Here is a 20,094-nt window from a genome sequence, read left to right as displayed (position 1 = left end):
TTTATCCCGAATGTTCCCTGATACTCCAAAAGAAACAACATCCAGCACGATCTTGTCTCCACAGAACTTTATTTTGATTCAACCCGATCTAAGGTCTTCTCTTGAACAGGCCTCCCTCCAATGCCAGGAACCAGAGACTTCCTCTCTAAGAAACCAGGGGGGGTATCTCTGGTACAGTGACAAGATCTTTGTCCGACAACAAGCCAGAATCCAGGTCTTGCAAACTTCACATGATCATCAACTTGCTGGCCACTTCGGAGTACGGAAAACCATGGATCTTATTCAGCGATCATTTTGGTGGCCTACCTTGAAATCTTATTGCAAGAAGTATGTTAGCTCCTGCACTACCTGCCAGCGAAACAAGGGGTCCAACATTAAGTCTTGGGGTCTGCTACGTCCTTTGCCGGTACCAGAACAACCATGGAAGAATATATCTATGGACTTCATAGTGGAACTGCCCCCCTCCGAAAGATTCACAACGATCCTAGTTGTTGTAGATCATCTGTCCAAGATGTCACACTTCGTGCCTATGACAGGTACTCCTTCTGCTACAGACACAGCAAAAGCGTTCATAAAACAGATAGTCAGACTTCACAGCCTTCCTGATAGCATCGTGTCTGATAGAGGGGTCCAATTTACTTCCTGATTGGAGAGAGCTCTGCAAAGTTTTGTCTATTGAAGTATGCCTATCCTCTGCCTATCACCCCCAGAGCAACGGTCAGACTGAAAGAACTAATTAGACCTTAGAGCAATATCTACGCTGTTTCTGCCACATTTCCCAGGATGACTGGTCCTCACTACTCCCTTGTGCGGAGTTCGCATACAATAATTCAGTACACTCAACCACCAATCAATCACCATTTTGGGCCAACTATGGGTTCCATCCTTCATTCCTATCTACTTTCATCCCTGAGACCTCAGTCCCGGCAGTTCAAGACAGGATAAAATCCATTCAGGCTAATTATCAAACTCTCCGCTTAACCATGCAAAAAGCTCAAGAGAACTACAAGGAACAATATGACAAGAAGAGGGGAGAGAGCCCTAGCTTTAAGGTTGGAGATGAGGTCTTAAACTTGTTCAGCTGGTGTCCCCGCACCATTCTTTTATTCTTTTTTGTCCTATTAGGGATGTCTGTGGGCGGTCCTGTTTTTTTCCCACTTAGATGTGACATTGTGCCGCCCACTCATCTCCCCACGTCATCCATCCTTTTGTCACATGGCCCGCTGTTGCGTTGACCGCGTGATGGATTGGATTCGTGGCAGACGCTGACGTGGTCATGTGCCCTTTCCTGAGCTGACGTCCCACTGGTGTCCCCTATGTGAGACGCCGTTGCCAGCGTGATACCATATTGCGGACACTAAGACTTATCCGCGCCATCTGATTGGTTGCGCAGCCCACGTGGTTCGGGTCACAGGTCCTTTCATTGTATGTTCAGCCTTCAATTCCGGGTGCGGCGGTGTCTTCTGCATACTAGTTACGCAGATTGCACCACTGACACACTTAGTTTTCCATCACTCCTATTGGTTTAGACAGAATAGAACACTCCCACTTGTAGTCACATGGAGGGGAAGTCATTTTCGCTGGCTTTTTGGCGGTGTATACACCGCTTAGGAGCCATTGTTATTTTTATATTTTTCAGGTATGAGTTTGTTCATTGGTTACTTATCATCCTTTTGTCTTATTGGTTAACCAAACAGAGGCTTGGTTAAGCAGGAACAGCTGACCACTCTGCCACCAATAGTAGGCTATAATTTTTGTATGTCCAATTGATTGAGGTACATTGGATATATTTAGATATTTTTACATATATATATATATATATATATATACAGTGGGTACGGAAAGTATTCAGACCCCCCTTACATTTTTCACTCTTTGTTATATTGCAGCCATTTGCTAAAATCATTTAAGTTCAGTTTTTTCCTCATTAATATACACACAGCACCCCATATTGACAGAATAACACAGAATTGTTGACATTTTTGCAGATTAAAAATTATTAAATATTATAATTATAATATTAAAAAAGAAAAACTGAATTATCACATGGTCCTAAGTATTCAGACCCTTTGCTCGGTGTTTAGTAGAAGCACCCTTTGATCTAATACAGCTATGAGTCTTTTTGGGAAAGGTGCAACAAGTTTTTCACACCTTTTTGGGGATCCTCTGCCATTCCTCCTTGCAGATCCTCTCCAGTTCTGTCAGGTTGGATGGTAAACGTTGGTGGACAGCCATTTTTAGGTCTCTCCAGAGATGCTCAATTGGGTTTAAGTCAGGGCTCTGGCTGGGCCATTCAAGAACAGTCACAGAGTTAGGACTTAGGACCATGTGATATTTCAGTTTTTCTTTTTTAATAAATCTGCAAAAATGTCAACAATTCTGTGTTTTTCTGTCAATATGGGGTGCTGTGTGTACATTAATGAGGAAAAAAATTAACTTAAATGATTTTAGCAAATGGCTGCAATATAACAAAGAGTGAAAAATTTAAGGGGGTCTGAATACTTTCCGTCCCCACTGTATATATATATGCAATGTGGGGGAGCTGTTATAAGCCCCTGTAGAAGTCCTATTTGGACAAAATGCGTCAGTCCACGCTTACTGCTTCCCACATTGCTTTTTATGTACTGTGATCACTTTTATTTTTTATTTGTTATTGTTGTTTTAATAAACCTATCTTTTCGACCTGCACTATTGGAGCCCCCCTCTCTTTTTTTTTATACATTGTTTTTTGATGAGAGTTGCTGTGGAAGTTCCTTTTGTGATGGCGATTTCCTGGTCGAGTCGAGGTCATTGAGATACCTCCGAGTCACCTGTAGGAGATTCTGGACCCCTACCTCCTTTGGAGAGAGCCACGGATTCCATCCTTAAGCCTTTACGATTCTGTGTCGCTGACATCCAGGTCCACCTGCTCTGGTAAGAGTACCCATTTGTTTCATTTTCCGGATTCACCACTGTGGATGTTTCACACTCCTTGCACCCCAAGAGGATTTATACTTCATTGTTTGAAGATTTCCACTTTTTTGTTTTCCCATTTCCTAGCCAGCATTTGGGGTTAAAGACTCACAATCACACCAGTGTTTGTGTTGGACTTTATACACATTTATACACATTTTTGTATTCATTGCACTTATTTGTTTGCACATATCTGCATTCACAAGTTGGACTTTATGCAATGTTTGCATTTATTGCACCCATTATTGTGTAGCGCTAAATTTTTTCCCCAAATCCTAAACTTCCTTGTCCCTCCCGGAAATTGGGACCAAGATTTATTGGCCCATTCAAGATTGGACGGGAGATTAACCCAGTAGCTTTTGAACTGTCACTTCCGAGTTCTTACAAGGTGCACCCTGTGTTTCATATTTCCCTACTTAAAGCTGTTATCTCTAGTCCTTTTTCAGGAAGAGAAGAAGTTCCTCTGCCTCCAGTTTCTGTGGGAGATGAGACAGAGTTCGAAGTTGAAGCCATCTTGGACTGCTGCCAGAGAGGTAGGATCATTCAATTTCTTGTAAAGTGGAAGGGTTACTCGGCAGAAGAAAGTTCTTGGGAACCTGCAGCCAATATACATGCTCCTAGACTTCTGCAGAGATTCCGAGTTTGTTACCCCGAAAGATGGGCGCGGTTGGGCATCTGGAGGCTGCCCCTTGGGGGGGCACTGTCAGGGAAATGGCCGTGTTGTGGGCAATTCTGCCAGTAACGTCATGGTTGCGCCAGAAGAGTTTCCGTGCACCTGCGCACACGCAAATGTGCGACAGCCAGGCCACGGCAGTCTGCGCCTGCCGGTGCATGCACACACGCGCGAACTCCCGGATCTTGTGGGCACACCCCCCCGGCCTATTTAAACTTGCCACTGACACTTGCAGTTTGCTGGATTATCAAACAGCTTCCTGTGTTCCTGTGCCCTGTATTCTCTGAAGACCCCTGTTTTGACCTTTGCTTGGCTTGACCTGTGTTCCTATTTATCTCCTCACTCTGACCCCAGCTTGGCTGACTACTCTCCGATCTTCTGCCCTCTGTGTATGACCCGGCTTGTTCCTGTACCTCTCTCGGACTGTCTTCTGGTAACTGATCACTGGCCTGGCTGCGGACCCTGTTCCTGGTTTACCCTGCTATTGCTACTCAAGACTTCTCTCCGCATGGCTGCCACAACGCACTCTAGCTACTTACAGCCTACCAGCCAGCTTGCAGTATCCCTGGCAACCCGTGCACCTTTGGGCATCGCATCCCCTGTATCAAATCCAGGGAAGCGCTGCACTCAGTCGCAAGGGACGCCTTCTCAGCAACCCGGCCTCACACTACAGACTTGACAAGATTTCTTGTCTGATTGGGATCACATGTGTAGTAACAAATTGGATTTTTCCTCACCTGCAGGTCTCAGGATTTCTCAGGATAAGAATTATTACAGATTTCACTTGCAACAACACCAATTAAACCAAATAATACAAATATTCACTAAGGGAACAATTGTATTCTTTGTTTTTGATCCCTATGTAAAGTATCCAAATATAAACTCTTTATATTCATTCTAATTTTATTGAAAACATTTTACCATGCACAATTTTGATACAAAAGTGGTATAAACATACCAGAAAAAAAAACAACAAAAATAAACAAAAACAAAATTGGAGTATTCAGAAAACAATAAAAAGTACTGCAGTATAAAAATGACATATAAATACCCCACGGGAACCATTACACATGTATGATAGGGACTAGTGCTGATGCTAGTAAAGAGGATGGACCACTACAGGAACATATCTATAAGACAAAATAGTGTATCGGACAACACTAATTGTTAGGCTTAAGACAGAACTGGACACATCACAGCCTCATAAAACCGACAAAAGTTATAGTCCATGGCACATTAGTCTTTAGCATTATTCATCAACTCCAGAAAGGCTGTAGGTGACAGGACACAAACAAAAGAGAAAGAGAAAAAAAAACAGAGGCAGCCAGGGGTGGACAACCAGATAATGCTTCACACAACACAACCTTAGACCACATTTAGGTCCTACAATTGTCCTGCAAGGAGATTTTGCATTTCAGATGACTCCCTGAATACCTTCCAAGAGAGTCATGTTTGGTGACATTGTTCATATGTATCCAATTCACATACTATAGGGACTCCATCCTCTCAATATAATCCATCTCTGCAACCCACTCATACAGAGGGGGAGCATGTGCCGTTCTCCAGTGGCATGGTATAACCGAGCATACTGCTGTCATCTTATGCCTAAGAAGACCTTTTTGTATTCTTTGTTTTTGGTATCTATGTTTAAAAATATTTGTAACCAAAACAGTTTTTACTAGTTTTGGATAAAGTAGGGAGACCTTAAAAACCCTTTGAGTTATTTTTTTTCTGCAGATGGAACAGGGAGTGAGAAAAAGGGGTTGATTTTCTAAAGGTGAATAAATGGGCTGTACAATTTACAAGGGAATTTTCCCCATTAAATAAACTCCCTTGAAAAGTCTGACTTCCCTTTCAAAGGAGCCTACCTATATTCCATTAGGAAATCAACCCTGATGCTGCTACAAAATGAGGGGAATTACCCTTTTAGGCAGTTATTAATGGAACAGGTGTTCCCATTGGTTTTCCCACCTCCTGTTCTCATAACAACTGTAAAATTTTGAATTTCTCATAATTTCTGTCTTAGTGATAATGGTTCTAGTCCCTTAACATCCTACAAACTTACAAAAAAAGTTCTGTCTATACATACACTTTAATTATTAGGGGGTAGTGGGTGGAGGGGATCCTTTTTTGTGAACTTCTTGACAGATCAAACTCCAACTATATTAAAAAAAAAAAATTTCCACTGCAGCACAGAGATTTGAAGAATCTCATTTTTATAAACCCTTTCAAGATTAACAAATGGCTTAAAACACCAAAAAGATGAACTATCCTAAAGATTACTTAGTAAATTACATAAATGCAACATAAATGAACAATTACTTTGAGGGAGAAAATAAACATTTATCAAAAGTTAAAAATGCAAGCAAAAAAGCAAACTTACGGAATTACTTTAATTTCTTCTTTTCCATGTAAAATATAGTCGATCACTTTATAAAATGATATTTCCTGGAAAATGCAGAAGCAAATACTTAAAATTAAAATGTCAAATGTTCTAATGGCATTTTGGCATCCATTTACTAATGGACTGATCTGAGAAAAAAAACAACATAAATAACCCAAATATATGGAATTAATCGTTGAAAGTGTTTTCTTGACTAATCAGAACCATCAACAGCATAGCCTTTGGAATTGGCATAGCTTTAAAATCTTGTTCCAAATTGCTTAGCTTAGTATCAGCCTTGTCCAAGCGGAGATGCATGCTTAGAAGCTGTGAAGTTTTTTTGTAGCTGGCAGTTGAGTTCAAACATTAAATAGTAGTCTAATGTATATACTTTATGTAATAGCACCCCTGCACAATCTTTTTAGTAGCATAAGAGAATGATCTTTGTACAAAAAGTACACTAAAAAAAAAGTACACTAAGCTGAAATGAACTATGTTAATCCTGTAGACCTTGTTCTGAAGGACTCATTTACTATAAGTAAACCCATTGGTAATGGGAGTGCTAAACCACACGCAAAAATGTGTGTGTTGGTGCAGTATGTGGTTTTCTACCTTTGTCTAAAAGTACCCACAAACATGAGATCAAAATCACCAAATCAACTATTTTGGAAAAATATTGGGCTATAAACTCATGTTTATCACTCCCACGGCTGTTTTCAGGAGGATCCATTGATATGGCAAGTTTGAAACTCTTCTTGGTTGACTTATACTACATTTGACTACTTATTAGGTTTGACTGTTCAGATGTTTGTGTTTAGGAGAGTTCCACATAAAAGGAGTGCCTGAATCCTGTGGGCATTCTTAATGAAATAGAATTGTATTAACAGACACCTTAGCCAACCTGGTTATAGCCAGATAAAAATAGACTACCTGACAAAATAATCCAAACCATCCAATAGATCTATCCCTTTAATAAAGTAAATGTACATTTGTTTGTTACCCTCCCGCACTGAAGTACAAAGAGATACTGTCATTTATACATGAGAATTAAACTTGAAAGAAAAATACTAACCTTATACCCTGCTTCCAATAATGTTGAGACTGCAAAAGACGGAGGATTTCAAATCCCTCAAGAATACGCTCCAGCACTGTGCAGGAGCACATTCTTGCAAGATATTGGATTCTCAGCTTTTCCAGGAAGCAGAGTAAAGTCACCCTAACCTACAAAACACTGGAGATCCATGATTATTGCAGTGTTACCATTTTAAACTTACCTACTTGGGGCATAACTGTCCCAAAATGTTTATGAAAATCTGGGTGGCATGGGTGGAGTTTAGGAACCTCACCTTGTATTTATGGGCAATTTGATACATTAAAGCTGTCGCCCTGTTGATTTTCCTATTTGCTTTGGGGGGGGACCCCCCCTCAAACCTCTATACTTCTTTCTACCATCGCTCCCCCTCTTCTTCATAGATCACTACCTAAACTTCTGGAGATTTGATTAATCATTTCTCATATCTATTCACTGCCCCCTGCCCTTTGTGCTATTTGCACTAACTCAATACAAATTTTTACCTGTTAAAAAAAATTACCCTAGCCCAGACGAACATACCCACTTTAAGGTACCCATACATGCTACATCCTGCTCTATAGTCTTTATGCAATTTGCCAAAACTGTGAAGTATGAGGGTCTACCTAAGAAATATATTGAATTTGTATCCAATAATACTGGCCCTTGCACTACATGGTTGTTGGTTTCATAATTGAGATTGTACAAACAGATTGCACGTATGTGTCAGAATTAAATGTGTCTTCATTAGTTTTCTGGTAGTACTAAATAATAAGCAAAAATAATCTGAACCCTATTTATAAATAAAATATATATAAAGGCCTTTTCTTTTAGTTTGAGATAGAGTAGGGGAGCGTTAAAACACCTCTTCGATTGTAATTTCTGTCTGTGTCCCTGCTGGAGAGATTTATCTTTACTATTTGTCCTAAAGAGTATTATCATTGGACATAAAGTGATTGGAAATCTAAAATTTTGCAACTGTCACAAGAATAGAAACAGAGCGTACATTATCCAAAAGGAACACCTGTTCCAATGAGAACTGCCTAAGATGGTATTGATCACCTCACTTTATGAAGATTTCCTTACAATTTCTTTAATGTCTCTTTGACAAAGACCAAAGGGAAATCTGCCCAATGGTACACAGACAGCAATGAATATATAAATAATAATAATTAAAAAAAAACATCACCAAAAACTGACAGGGGTGTACTGAATCTAAAATTTACAAAAAAAGAAAAAGTTTGCACTTTAGCTATACATAAAATTGCTCTTATGATAAAATACATTTAGGTAAGCACAACAAACACCTACCCTGCCATCTGGAGTTTTTGGTCCAGAATACGGTGGCACTTCGCCCATTAGAACTGGCCACTGGTCAAAAAATTCCTGCAGAAAACCGAGATGATAAAAGCCATATTATTTTTAAAGATCAAGATTTGCAATATGTGTATGATGTAGCACTGATAAAATTAAATATCTCAATCTTTTTTATGTTTAATTCTAAGCATAACACACAAAGAAATACAAAGAAAAGGTATACATTTCAGTTAAACATGCTGTTGATTAGTGAAAACCACCTTTGTTTTTGTCATATCGAGCAGTCCCACAGAGTATCTATCACAGTTAAGGAAGGCGCGGACCGTATAAAGTGCTTTGTGAAACTGTCGCTCAATGTCTGTTAGCTCTTCAAATACTTTGTTGGCTGACCACAACAATATCTGCAAAAGATTAAAAAAACAAAAGTTAGAAATAGGTAGCACACTATGGCTTCCAGTAATCCATGCCATGCACAGAAGTAAATAGAAACAGAAGTTATCAATTGTTTTTTAGAAGAAGGTAAATGGCAATAAAAGGAACACGCTATACCTGGCCTCTTCTAGTTTCACAGTTGTGAAGGTAGGATAGGTGATACACCTTGAGAATCAGGTTGGCAAAGTTGAGGTACTTAAGGAATATCTGGAAAACAAAATAACCACAGATTACACAAACCAAATTTTAACTCAAACGTAAAGTTAATCAACAGATATTTAAAGCAGGAAAGAAGCTTTTCTTAAAGGATAAAACTTTTTTTTTAAATGTAGGGCAGCATGCATGATGCTGCTCGTTCTGCTTCATTTCCTCTTCATGCACAAGCGGCTCTGCCATTCATGCACAAACTATGGCTTTGATGTAGGCAGCTGGCATAGACTGTCCCTATCAGTATTGGTTGCAATACATACTATGAAAATGCTGCTGTCAATCATTGGAGATGAGTTGTGCACAAAGGAGCACCCCTTAGGCACACCTCAATCTGAGACTGCAGGCTGAAAGTGGTGATGTGCTGTGCATCGGCACATAAATGTGTAACACCCAGTGATAGAGCGCATTCCTAGAGTGACAATGCTGCTTCTGCTTGGGAAGTTTGTCACCTTAGGACAGGAAGTGCATTGTAGGCTAAAACCAGCAGGATCAGCACATCAAAATAAGGGCAGGCAGTGGTCACGGAAAGAAACAGGACTGGAACAAGTTACGGGCAGGGCCGGACTTACCATAGGGCTTGAGTGGGCTCAAGCCCATGGGCCCTCGCCCAATAGGGGGCCCCGCGGGCCCCAGCCGAGTGTACTTTGGCTATACTCGGCTAGTTTCGCTCACAGTCACACCTAGTCCCACCCTATGATGGACATAACACAGGGACTGGGCGTGACTGTGAGCGGAGCTAGCCGAGTACACTTGGTTAGCTCTGGCGGCAGGGCTCGGCTCCGCTCACAGTCACGCCCAGTCCCGCCATTGGACCTGTATTATGTCCATCATAGGGCGGGACTGAGCGGGACTGCGAGAGGAGCCGAGAAAAGCCGTCAGGAGCGAGATACACAGAACCGGCTCTGTGAATCTCGGTGGCGTCATATTTAAACTGCAGTGACACTGACAAGTCACTGCAGTTTAACTGCAGCCTGGGCAAGGCTGCAAATGACACGGACAAGGCTGCTGATGGACACTGATAAGGCTGCAGATGGAGGCTGCAAATGACACGGACAAGGCTGCAAGGCTGCAAATGACACTGATAAGGCTGCAATGTCACTGGGCAAGGCTGCAAATGACACTGGACAAGCATGCAGATGGACGCTGTGCAAGGCTGCATTGATGAGCATTTAAATGTGAGTTTTTTTCCTTAAGTGCTAGTTCACACCAGACGCAGTTCCGTTCAGTTCTGTGCGCTTTTTTTCTGCACAAAATGCATGCACGGTGTTTGCCATGTATTAAATTGGCTCTAGTTCACACCGTGCAGTCAGTTTCCACCGGAAACTGACCGGAAACTGACTGCATGGTGTGAATTAGAGCCATTGGAATACATGGAAAACACTGTGCATGCATTTTGAGTGCAGAAAAAAAGTGCATGGAACTGCGTCTGGTGTGAACTAGCACTAAATAGTTTTTTTCCTTAAAATTCCTTAAACTCTTATCTTGAGGTTTGCTGATTCGTTATTGGCAGTTACGTAGTGCCTCGTTTACTGCCGTTGAGAAAACCTGTTTGCATTAGACAGTGATGTAATGGCAGACAAACGGTATGAGTGCGCTTAAAAGAAAACTAAAGGTTTAAGGTAATGTATAGAAGGTAGGGCCCGAAAGTGACTCAAGCCCAGGGGCCCCCACCACCCTAAGTCCTGCCCTGGTTACGGGTAAACCATTATTTCATTTATTATTATTGTAAGCTTGACAATAAGACAAAATAAGTTCAATAAGACAAAAAGCAGCACATTACCTAAGTGGTTAGCACTAGGGCTTGTCACTTTGAATCCCAACTATAGCACTACCTGCTTGGAGTTTGCATGTTCTCCCTGTGCCTGTATGGTTTTCCTCCTACATTCCACAGACATGCTGGTACATAAATAGGCCCTTGTATGTGTATGTATAAATGTGAGTTAGGGACTTGTGGGCAGAGACTGATGTGAATGATCAATATATACTGTAAACTACTGCGATACCAGTATCAGTGCCGATACCGAACATTTTCACAAGTACACATACTCATGAAAATGCTCAGATACCCGAAACCGATACTGTAATGAATCACATGCAATTTGAACAGAATGCCCTGTGACGACATTATGGGTATTCCAGTGTAAGGCTCCAGTGAGCAAAGTGCCCGAGCATCACAGGAGAGGCAGTAGCACAGGCAGCGGCACGTGGAGGGATAGCGTGCAGCTCGGGCGGTGCACAGGGCAGGCAGCAGCAGCAGCAAACAAAAGCGCTGGGAATGGTGTTATTAGCCCCTGGATGTGGGCAAAAGAAGAGGCAGGAGTGGTGGGCCAGTCCGGAGAAGGGGATCTCCTACCCCTGGCTGGCCTGGAGAAGTGGTGGTGGTGGGGGGGTGATGAGCACAGTGACCGCACTGACAATGTCTGCAGATTGGCTCAAGATGGCCACCACTGGGTTGCTGCTCCTCTGCTCCCCCTTCTACCCGACACTGCATTGTCCCTGGACCAATCAGCAGCGGCAAGCAGCTACCCTGATTGGCACCCCACGGTATGTGCACCCTCCTGGGTAGGGGGTGGTGATCTAGCGGAGGGGAGTGTTGTCTGCTTTACATAAATAAAGAGGAGGGGGGTGGGGTTTGGCAAAGGGGTAACACAAGTAGATTTGGGGGTGCTGAAGTTGGTGAGTAGGGAAGGGAGCACATGACCTGCCATCTTCTGGGCTGCCCATTTTGAGCCCTGCTGATCTCCCTCGCTGTGTATTCAAGACTCACCCTCTTCTGTTACATGTCAGTGTGACTCCTTCCACTTGCTCCATGTCAGACATTTTACACCCCACTTTTCCAGCTATACCCCCCCATCCCCCAGTGCCTTGGTAGGACTAGCCTGCCATGGCAGAGCATGGGGCTGGCCATGTAGCCCACGTGCATGGGTCAGTTTGCCACCTCCAGGGGCTTTTTTGCTGCTGTATTGCCCATTCAGTGACAAAACAACACACATGTTAAAAGTACACATCTCACAGGTCAAATTCAAATCTGCATGGTCATAGTGTCCCCATCCCGCGGGACCCATCGATGATGGAAAACCACGGCTGCTTGCAGTGCTCACAGAACTGGAGGAGATGTAACAAGTTCTGGGACCCCTGTAAACCAGCTTGGCGCGCACACGTGGGTACACAAGCGGCTGTGGTTTTCCATCATCAGTGGGTCCTGCGGTACAGGAACACTTTGGTCCTGCAGGTTTGGATTTGACATACGAGATATGTACTTTTAGCATGTGAGTTGTTACAACATTTATTAATAAACTGTTTGCCCATTGCTGCACTTAGATGGTATTTCCTTGTCCTTTTATACTGGGTCAACACAGGAGCAGTGGGCGGAAACGGTATGTGATTTGGATAGGAATCGCACCGCAATCCTGTTCAAATAGCATGCAATTCTTTGCAGTGTGATTTGAGCCCATTCTTTTTGTATGGGCTCAAATTGCACCGCAAAGGTATTGGTACTCGGTATTGGTGAGTACTTGACCGAAAGTATCGGTACTCGTACTTGCCTATAAAAAAATGGTATCGGTGCATTCCTACTGGCGATATATAAATACCTGTAATAAATGATAAAAAAGCAACACAATAAGACGGAATGCAACAATCCATAGCAATCATTGTTCTGTCAGTTCTAAACGAATTAAGATAAACAAATTAAAAAGAAGACTTTTTATATATATTATTTATATTTATCCTTAGCACAGCCTTACCTCTTCATCTCTTTTGGAGAAAGCAGTGCCACTATTTTTGTTGCAAGCCATTATCACAGCCACTACATCTTTGCCGTTCATCACAGGGGCTGCCAGTATGCTCTTTGTTGCATATTCTGTGAGATTATCTACAAAATTGCAGAAGTGGGCATCCTAGATGAGAAAAGCAGATGTAAGTGAGAAATTATGTGGTTTAAACAAGAACTAATGTTCAAGTTTCACAAGTAAACATTCAAAATAAAGTACAAGTGTCTAGGAAGGTAAAAAAAATGCATCAAACCGGAGTAAAACTCTGTTGATATCGCCAGTTTTTAAAATACACTACAGAAAATAGTCAAGTAGGCCTTTAGTAGTAATTTATACTTGTCATTATGTATTTTTTCAGATCTGGTAAACTTGAGAGGTAGAGTAATGTTCCCCAAAGATGAAATAGACTGTTTTTTAGTGTTCTCATATCATTTTACTTTTTGCGGCACCGCGGCGGCACTTCCGGTTTTCTGGCCACCACTCATTTTGCTGTGTGTGGAGTGGAGTCGATTGTGCGTGTGGGATCAGGTGCGGTGGATTGAGGAAGGCCTGAGTGACGCCTGTGATTCCTGTAATGGTAAGTGCCGGTGCCGTGGGCCTCAGGCTCAGACTTCTGCACTGCACTCATACTCTCACAGTCGGGCCGCCCCTTCATTCTGCACACACTTCCCTGCGCTTCTCGGTCATTCTCCACTCATACTGGGCCCATGCCATGGTGGATGATCGTGCGGCCGGACAGGAGCATGAGGGTGGGTGACATTTTGGGGATTTCTGGCAGTGCCATGTGTGTCTAATCAGGAGGTGTCACTGACTCACTACTACTACTTGTCATCATCGCTACTACTACCACCATCATCACTACTACTGCTACCACTGTTATCACTACTACTACCACCATCATCACTATTACTACTACCATCACCATCACTACTACTACCACCATCATCACTACTGCTACTACAACCATCATCACTACTACTACTACCAGCTAGCTGTATAAAGGACAGATGATGTATACCTGCATACCCTGATCTGTGAGGCTGAACTATATACCCTGATCTGTAATGCTGAGCTATATACCCTGATCTGTAATGCTGAGCTATATACCCTGATCTGTAATGCTAAGCTATATACCCTGATATGTGAGGCTGAGCTATATACCCTGATCTGTGAGGCTGAGCTATATACCCTGATTTGTGAGGCTGGGCTGTATACCCTGATCTGTAATGCTAAGCTATATGCCCTGATCTGGGAGCCTGAGCTATATACCCTGATCTGCGAGGCTGAGCTATATACCCTGATCTGTAATGCTGAGCTGTATACCCTGATCTGTAATGCTGAGCTATATGCCCTGATCTGTAATGCTGAGCTGTATAACCTGATCTGTGAGGCTGAGCTATATACCCTGATCTGTGAGGCTGAGCTATATGTCCTGTTCTGTGATTCTGGGGCTGTATACTCTGTCCTGTGATGCTGAGCTGTATACTCCTGACACTATGGGTGGAAGCAAGTGGAATACAGAGGATGGAGTGGGTGGGGCTTATGAGAAGTGGGAGAGGTCAAAAAGGAAGGGCGGGTTCTGGCGCACCCCCCTCCTAAAACTTCACCAGCTGCCACTGCTCATTACCAATAGTGACTGCTTCTCACTGTGAGACTCAAAGCAGATGGTGATGTCATCAACTCAAGCCACCTGTTTGGGGTCACCTGCCATAATATGTTTCATTATAAGTAGGTCTTCTGCTATAGTCTGTTGCCTACTAGTCTGAGGTGGGGTAAGATCACTGTTTGCATTGTTAATTGTGCTAATTACCTCACCTATTGTCTGCTAGCAAATTACTGTGGGGATGTTGAACTTATGATAATGTGTAGTGTACTTTGTGAGCTTGGTGTCGGCAAGTCTGACCTGAAGTGGGGATATCTGATTAATCACAACATTGTCACCTAGGCTGGTTCAAGCGACTAGTTAATTAGCGCATGTAAATTATGTTTCTGGTTACAGTTTGTAGGGTAATATGATCAGAAGGGGGTCCTGTTCTCCTGTGGGGTATTTATTCTGTGTAAATTTGTTTAATAAATGTTCCAGTTTTGCAGATGAACTAGTCTTGTCTAGTTCTTGGTTGCAATATGCAACTATGATATCTGATATCTATGTTCAGACTGGAGAAAGCGGTATACTGAAGGAAGCACCAAAACTGGGTGCTGGTATGGTTCCGTTACACTTTAGTTTTACTTTAAAAACTGGCAGCAACCTGAGAGTGGGACTAAATTAATAATGGGCTGCTGCATCAATACTGCAGATGTCTCAGACTTTTAGATACCTAGTGGGAAAAGGGCAACTGCACTGATAAAACTTCTGCGCTTCCCTACAGTAACATAATAGGGGTATGGAGGCATTTGTTGGCTCTTCTGGCATTTTGCTGTCTTCACGGAATGTTGATCACACATACATAACTTCCAGTAAATGGACATAACAATTTTGAATATGTGGTTTACATTTACAGAACACTGGGCATCCAAGTATGTGTTAAGATACCGCACAGCGTATTCCCCAAAAATGTTGGCATTCACAAAAAACACTACTTAACCACTTAAGCCCTGGGCCATTTGGCTGCCTAAAGACCAGAGGACTTTTTACAATTTGGCACAGCGCTGCTTTAACTGGTAATTGCGGGGTCATGCAATGTTGTACCCAAACAAAATTTTTCCCACAAATAGAGCTTTCTTTTGATGGTATTTGATTACCTCTGCGATTTTTATTTTTTGCGATATAAACGGAAAAAGACTGAAAATTTTGAAAAAAAAAAAAGATATTCTCTACTTTTTGTTATAAGAAAAATCCAATAAACTCAATTTTAGTCATTAGGCCAAAATGCATTCAGTCACATGTCTTTGTTAAAAAAAATGACACGAACTTATATTTATTGGTTTGCGCAAAAGTTATAGTGTCTACAAACTAGGGTACATTTTCTGGAATTTACACACCTTTTAGTTTATGACTGCCTCATTTCTTGAGGTGCTAAAATGGCAGGGCAGTACAACCCCCCCAAATGACCCCATTTTGGAAAGTAGACACCCCAAGGAAATTGCTGAGAGGTTTGTTGAGCCCATTGAATATCAATTTTTTTGTCCCAAGTGATTAAATGACAAAAAAAAAAAAATGTTTACAAAAAGTTGTCACTAAATGATATATTGCTCACACATGCCATGGTTATATGTGGAATTGCACCCAAAAATACATCTAGCTGCTTCTCCTGAGTACGGGGATACCACATGTGTGGCACTTTTTTGGAATCTTTTTGGGCTCCGAAAACCAAGCACCGCTTTCAGGGTTTCTAAAGGCGTAAATTTTTGATTTCACTCCTCACTACCTATCACAGTTTTGAAGGCCATAAAATGCTAAGATGGCACAAAACCCCCCCAAATGACCCCATTTTGGAAAGTAGACACCCCAAGCTATTTGTTGAGAGGCATGTTGAGTCCATGGAATATTTTATATTTTTCCACAAGTTGTGGGAATATGACAAACTTTTTTTTTTGCACAAAGTTGTCACTAAATGATATATTGCTCAAACATGCCATGGGCATATGTGAAATTACACCCCAAAATACATTCTGCTGCTTCTCCTGAGTATGGGGATACCACATGTGTGGGACTTTTTTTTAATTTCACTCCTCAATACCTATCACAGTTTTGAAGACCATAAAATGCCAAGATGGCACAAACCCCCCCCAAATGTTTCCATTTTGGAAAGTAGACACCCCAAGCTATTTGCTGAGAGGCATGGTAAGTATTTTACAGCTCTCATTTGTTTTTGAAAATGAAGAAAGAAAAGAAAACATTTTTTTTTTCTTTTTTCAATTTTCAAAACTTTGTGTGTTGTTTTGGGAGCCTAGACGTACACGGCTAGGCTCCCAAAAAGTCTCACACATGTGGTATCCCAGTACTTAGGAGAAGCAACAGAATGTATTTTGGGGTGTAATTTCCATATGCCCATGGCATGTTTGAGCAATATATCATATAGTGACAACTTTGTGCAAAAAAATAAAAAAAAATTGTCTTTTTCCCGCAACTTGTGTCAAAATATAAAATATTCCATGGACTCGACATGCCTCTGAGCAAATAGCTTGGTGTGTCTACTTTCCGAAATGGGGTCATTTGGGGGAGGGGGGGTTGAACTGTCCTGGCATTGTATGCACAACATTTAGAAGCTTCTTTCACACATCACCCACTCTTCTAACCACTTGAAGACAAAGCCCTTTCTGACACTTTTTGTTTACATGAATTTTTTTTTTTTCCCAAGAAAATTACTTTGAACCTCCAAACATTATATATTTTTTTTAAAGCAAAGGCCCTACAGATTAAAATGGTGGGTGTTTCATTTTTTTTTACACAGTATTTGCGCAGCGATTTTTCAAATGCATTTTTTTTGGAAAAAACACACTTTTTTCATTTTAATGCACTAAAACACACTATATTTCCCAAATGTTTGATGAAATAAAAAAGATGATCTTAGGCCAAGTACATGGAGACCAAACACAACATGGTTTAAAATTGCGCACAAAAGTGCAGCGGCGACAAACTACAAACATTTTTAAAAGCCTTTAAAAGCCTTTACAGGTTACCACTTTAGATTTACAGAGGAGGTCTACTGCTAAAATTACTGCCCTCGATCTGACCTTCACGGTGATACCTCACATGCATGGTGCAATTGCTGTTTACATATGACGCCAGACTGACGCTTGCGTTCGCATTTGCGCGAGAGCAGGGGGGGACAGGGGTGCTTTTTTTTTTTAAATTATTTATTTTGCTTTTTTATTTTTAAACTGTTCCTTTAATTTTTTTATCATTTTTATTGTTATCTCAGGAATGTAAATATCCCCTATGATAGCAATAGGTAGTAACAGGTACTCTTTTTTTGAAAAAATTGGGGTCTATTAGACCCTAGATCTCTCCTCTGCTCTCAAAGCATCTGACCACACCAAGATCGGTGTGATAAAATGCTTTCCCAATTTCCCAATGGCGCTGTTTACATCCGGTGAAATCTAAGTCATAAAATGCTCGTAGCTTCCGGTTTCTTAGGCCATAGAGATGATTGGAGCCATTCTGGTCTCTGCTAATGATGGGCATACATGCACCATTTTGTTTTTAACTGTGGTGGTGAAATCACCTCCTACAGCGCTGGAGTCACGTTTTTATGTATCGTGGGAGCAAACGCTGTTGCTGTCAAGATGGATTAATCAGTGCTGCAGCTGAATGGCCTAAAAAATATATGCCGAAGCATGGGGGCATCTGCCCCAAAAGTTAGGAGCAAATTGCTCCTCCACCCTTGCTGCCCCCATGCTTCGGCATATATGCTCTTTTTTTTAACTGTGGTGGTGAAATCACCTCCTACAGTGCTGGAGTCACGGCTTTATGTATCGTGGGAGCAAATGCTGCTGCTGTCAAGATAAATAAATCAGCGCAGCAACTGCATGGTGTCCCTGCTAAGCAAATGATGGTTAACAATAAAACAAAGTAACATTACAGTATAATGCCCCGTACACACGGTCGGATTTTCCGATGGACAATGTCCGATCGGAGCGTGTTGTCTGAAATTCTGACCGTGTGTGGGCTCCATCAGACATTTTCCATCGGATTTTCCGACACACAAAGTTGGACAGCAGGAGATAAAATTTTCCGACAACAAAATCCGATCGCGTCAATTCCGACCGTGTGTGGCCTGTTCCGACGCACAAAGTGCCACGCATGCTCAGAAGAAATTCCGACACGGGACAGCTCGGTCTGGTAAACTTAGCGTTCGCAATGGATACAGCACTTTCGTCACGCTGCAATGTTAAAAATGGTTTAATACAGCGCACTCTCTTCTTCTTTATAATGTGACAAGAATTAAGTAGTTTTGATGCTCATATTCACACACACTTCTCACAAACTTATTTTGTTACTATTTATCGGGATTCCCTCAATATATTTTGATTTCTCACATCTGACAACATATTTTTTTTATTTTTTTTGGACTTTAACGTAGATTCTTTTTTTGTTTTTCTCTTTTTTAATTTAGTTTTTTGGTGATTTTGATTAGTACTCCCGAAAATGTTTGTGTGTTTTTTGTGACAAGTTCCCACAACACCATTGATATGTTGTTCTATTTAATCTGTAGGAGATTGTTTGGTGTTGTTGTCCCTTGTTAATTTCACATTGTACTTTAGAAATGTACCTGAATCGTCACCAACAAACTGTCCTTTTTGGATGAAAACACACACAGGAGAGTAGAATTTACCTAAAAAAATTTTATTAAGGGGTCACAACTATAAACAAAGAGGGAGGCAACGCTGGAGAAACTGCAGAAGTGGGCGAAGCCTTGGACCCCCAGGGCAGACATCAATTATTTAAAAGCAAAATTGGTGGCCTCAGGAGTCCTTATCTAAGGGAGGGCAGTATGGTCCAGAAGTCCCAGAGATCCGGAAAGCAGCAGATGACATCTGTGTCCCCAGGCTGTGGTCATACGAGAGACTGCAGCTTTTGTCAGACCAGACTGAACCCAGGGCAATCACTCTTTGGTCTTCCTTCCACGCTTCCTTCCAGCCTTTGGCTGTGGTGGTGGAGTTGTGGCAGCAGGAGGAGGAGGAGGATCGTCGATCTCAATGACATCTGTCTTGTGTGTCAGTTCCCCACTCTCCCCCTTACCTAGGACTTTATAAATCAGGTCCTCAGAGATCTTGCGTTGGCCCTCCTGCATGCCCTGCAATTTGGTGGCAGCCATGCAGGCAAAGGCCTCTTCAGGACTGGGGAAGGCTCTGAGGGACGCCGAAGCCTCCTGGATCAGCCTGTACGCTGAATCCTGCACAGGACTGGGAGTCATCTTCCTGGCTCGTTTATGTGGCAGGCGGAGGGGAGGAACCTGAGACTCAGTCAGGCTGCGACTTGTCCCAGGCTTCTCTTGGCTGCCACTTAGCCCCGCCTCCTCCTGGCTGCCACTAATCCCCGCCTCCTCCTGGCTGCCACTAATCCCCGCCTCCTCCTGACTGCCACATTCCACAGCCTCCTCCTGGCTGAGGTCTTCCTGTGTATGAAAAAGGGACATAGTTTTAGTATTGTTTTCATCAATCACACACAATTTTCACCTCCTGACTGCTGCAAATTGAATGTTAACAAATATAACAGACTATCCTTCTGAGCCCAGCATTTTGCATTCTTGTCCCAATTTTGGGTGCCCACTACTGTCTATTGATATGTAAAACACTTTTTTTAATCAGCAATTAATGATCAATAATAACATCTAGTAAA

At 42.0% G+C, this 20,094-nt stretch overlaps 1 protein-coding gene across 2 annotated transcripts in view; it reads right to left on the bottom strand.

The window, feature by feature from the left end:
* Positions 1-20,094, bottom strand: part of PDE6A (phosphodiesterase 6A) — a 178,351-nt gene that overhangs the window by 63,930 nt on the left and 94,327 nt on the right. For both annotated transcript variants that reach the window (XM_073620560.1, XM_073620561.1), the window contains exons 2-6: positions 12,783-12,935; positions 8,944-9,033; positions 8,655-8,795; positions 8,389-8,463; positions 6,009-6,073 (exon numbers count right to left, since the gene is read on the bottom strand). In XM_073620560.1, coding sequence (XP_073476661.1) covers positions 6,009-6,073; positions 8,389-8,463; positions 8,655-8,795; positions 8,944-9,033; positions 12,783-12,935 — 524 coding nt within the window. The remainder of the gene's footprint in view (positions 1-6,008; positions 6,074-8,388; positions 8,464-8,654; positions 8,796-8,943; positions 9,034-12,782; positions 12,936-20,094) is intronic.

Source organism: Aquarana catesbeiana, linkage group LG03, assembly GCF_042186555.1.
Source record: "Aquarana catesbeiana isolate 2022-GZ linkage group LG03, ASM4218655v1, whole genome shotgun sequence".
Lineage (NCBI taxonomy): Eukaryota > Metazoa > Chordata > Amphibia > Anura > Ranidae > Aquarana > Aquarana catesbeiana.
This window is presented reverse-complemented; position numbering and strand designations above follow the sequence as displayed.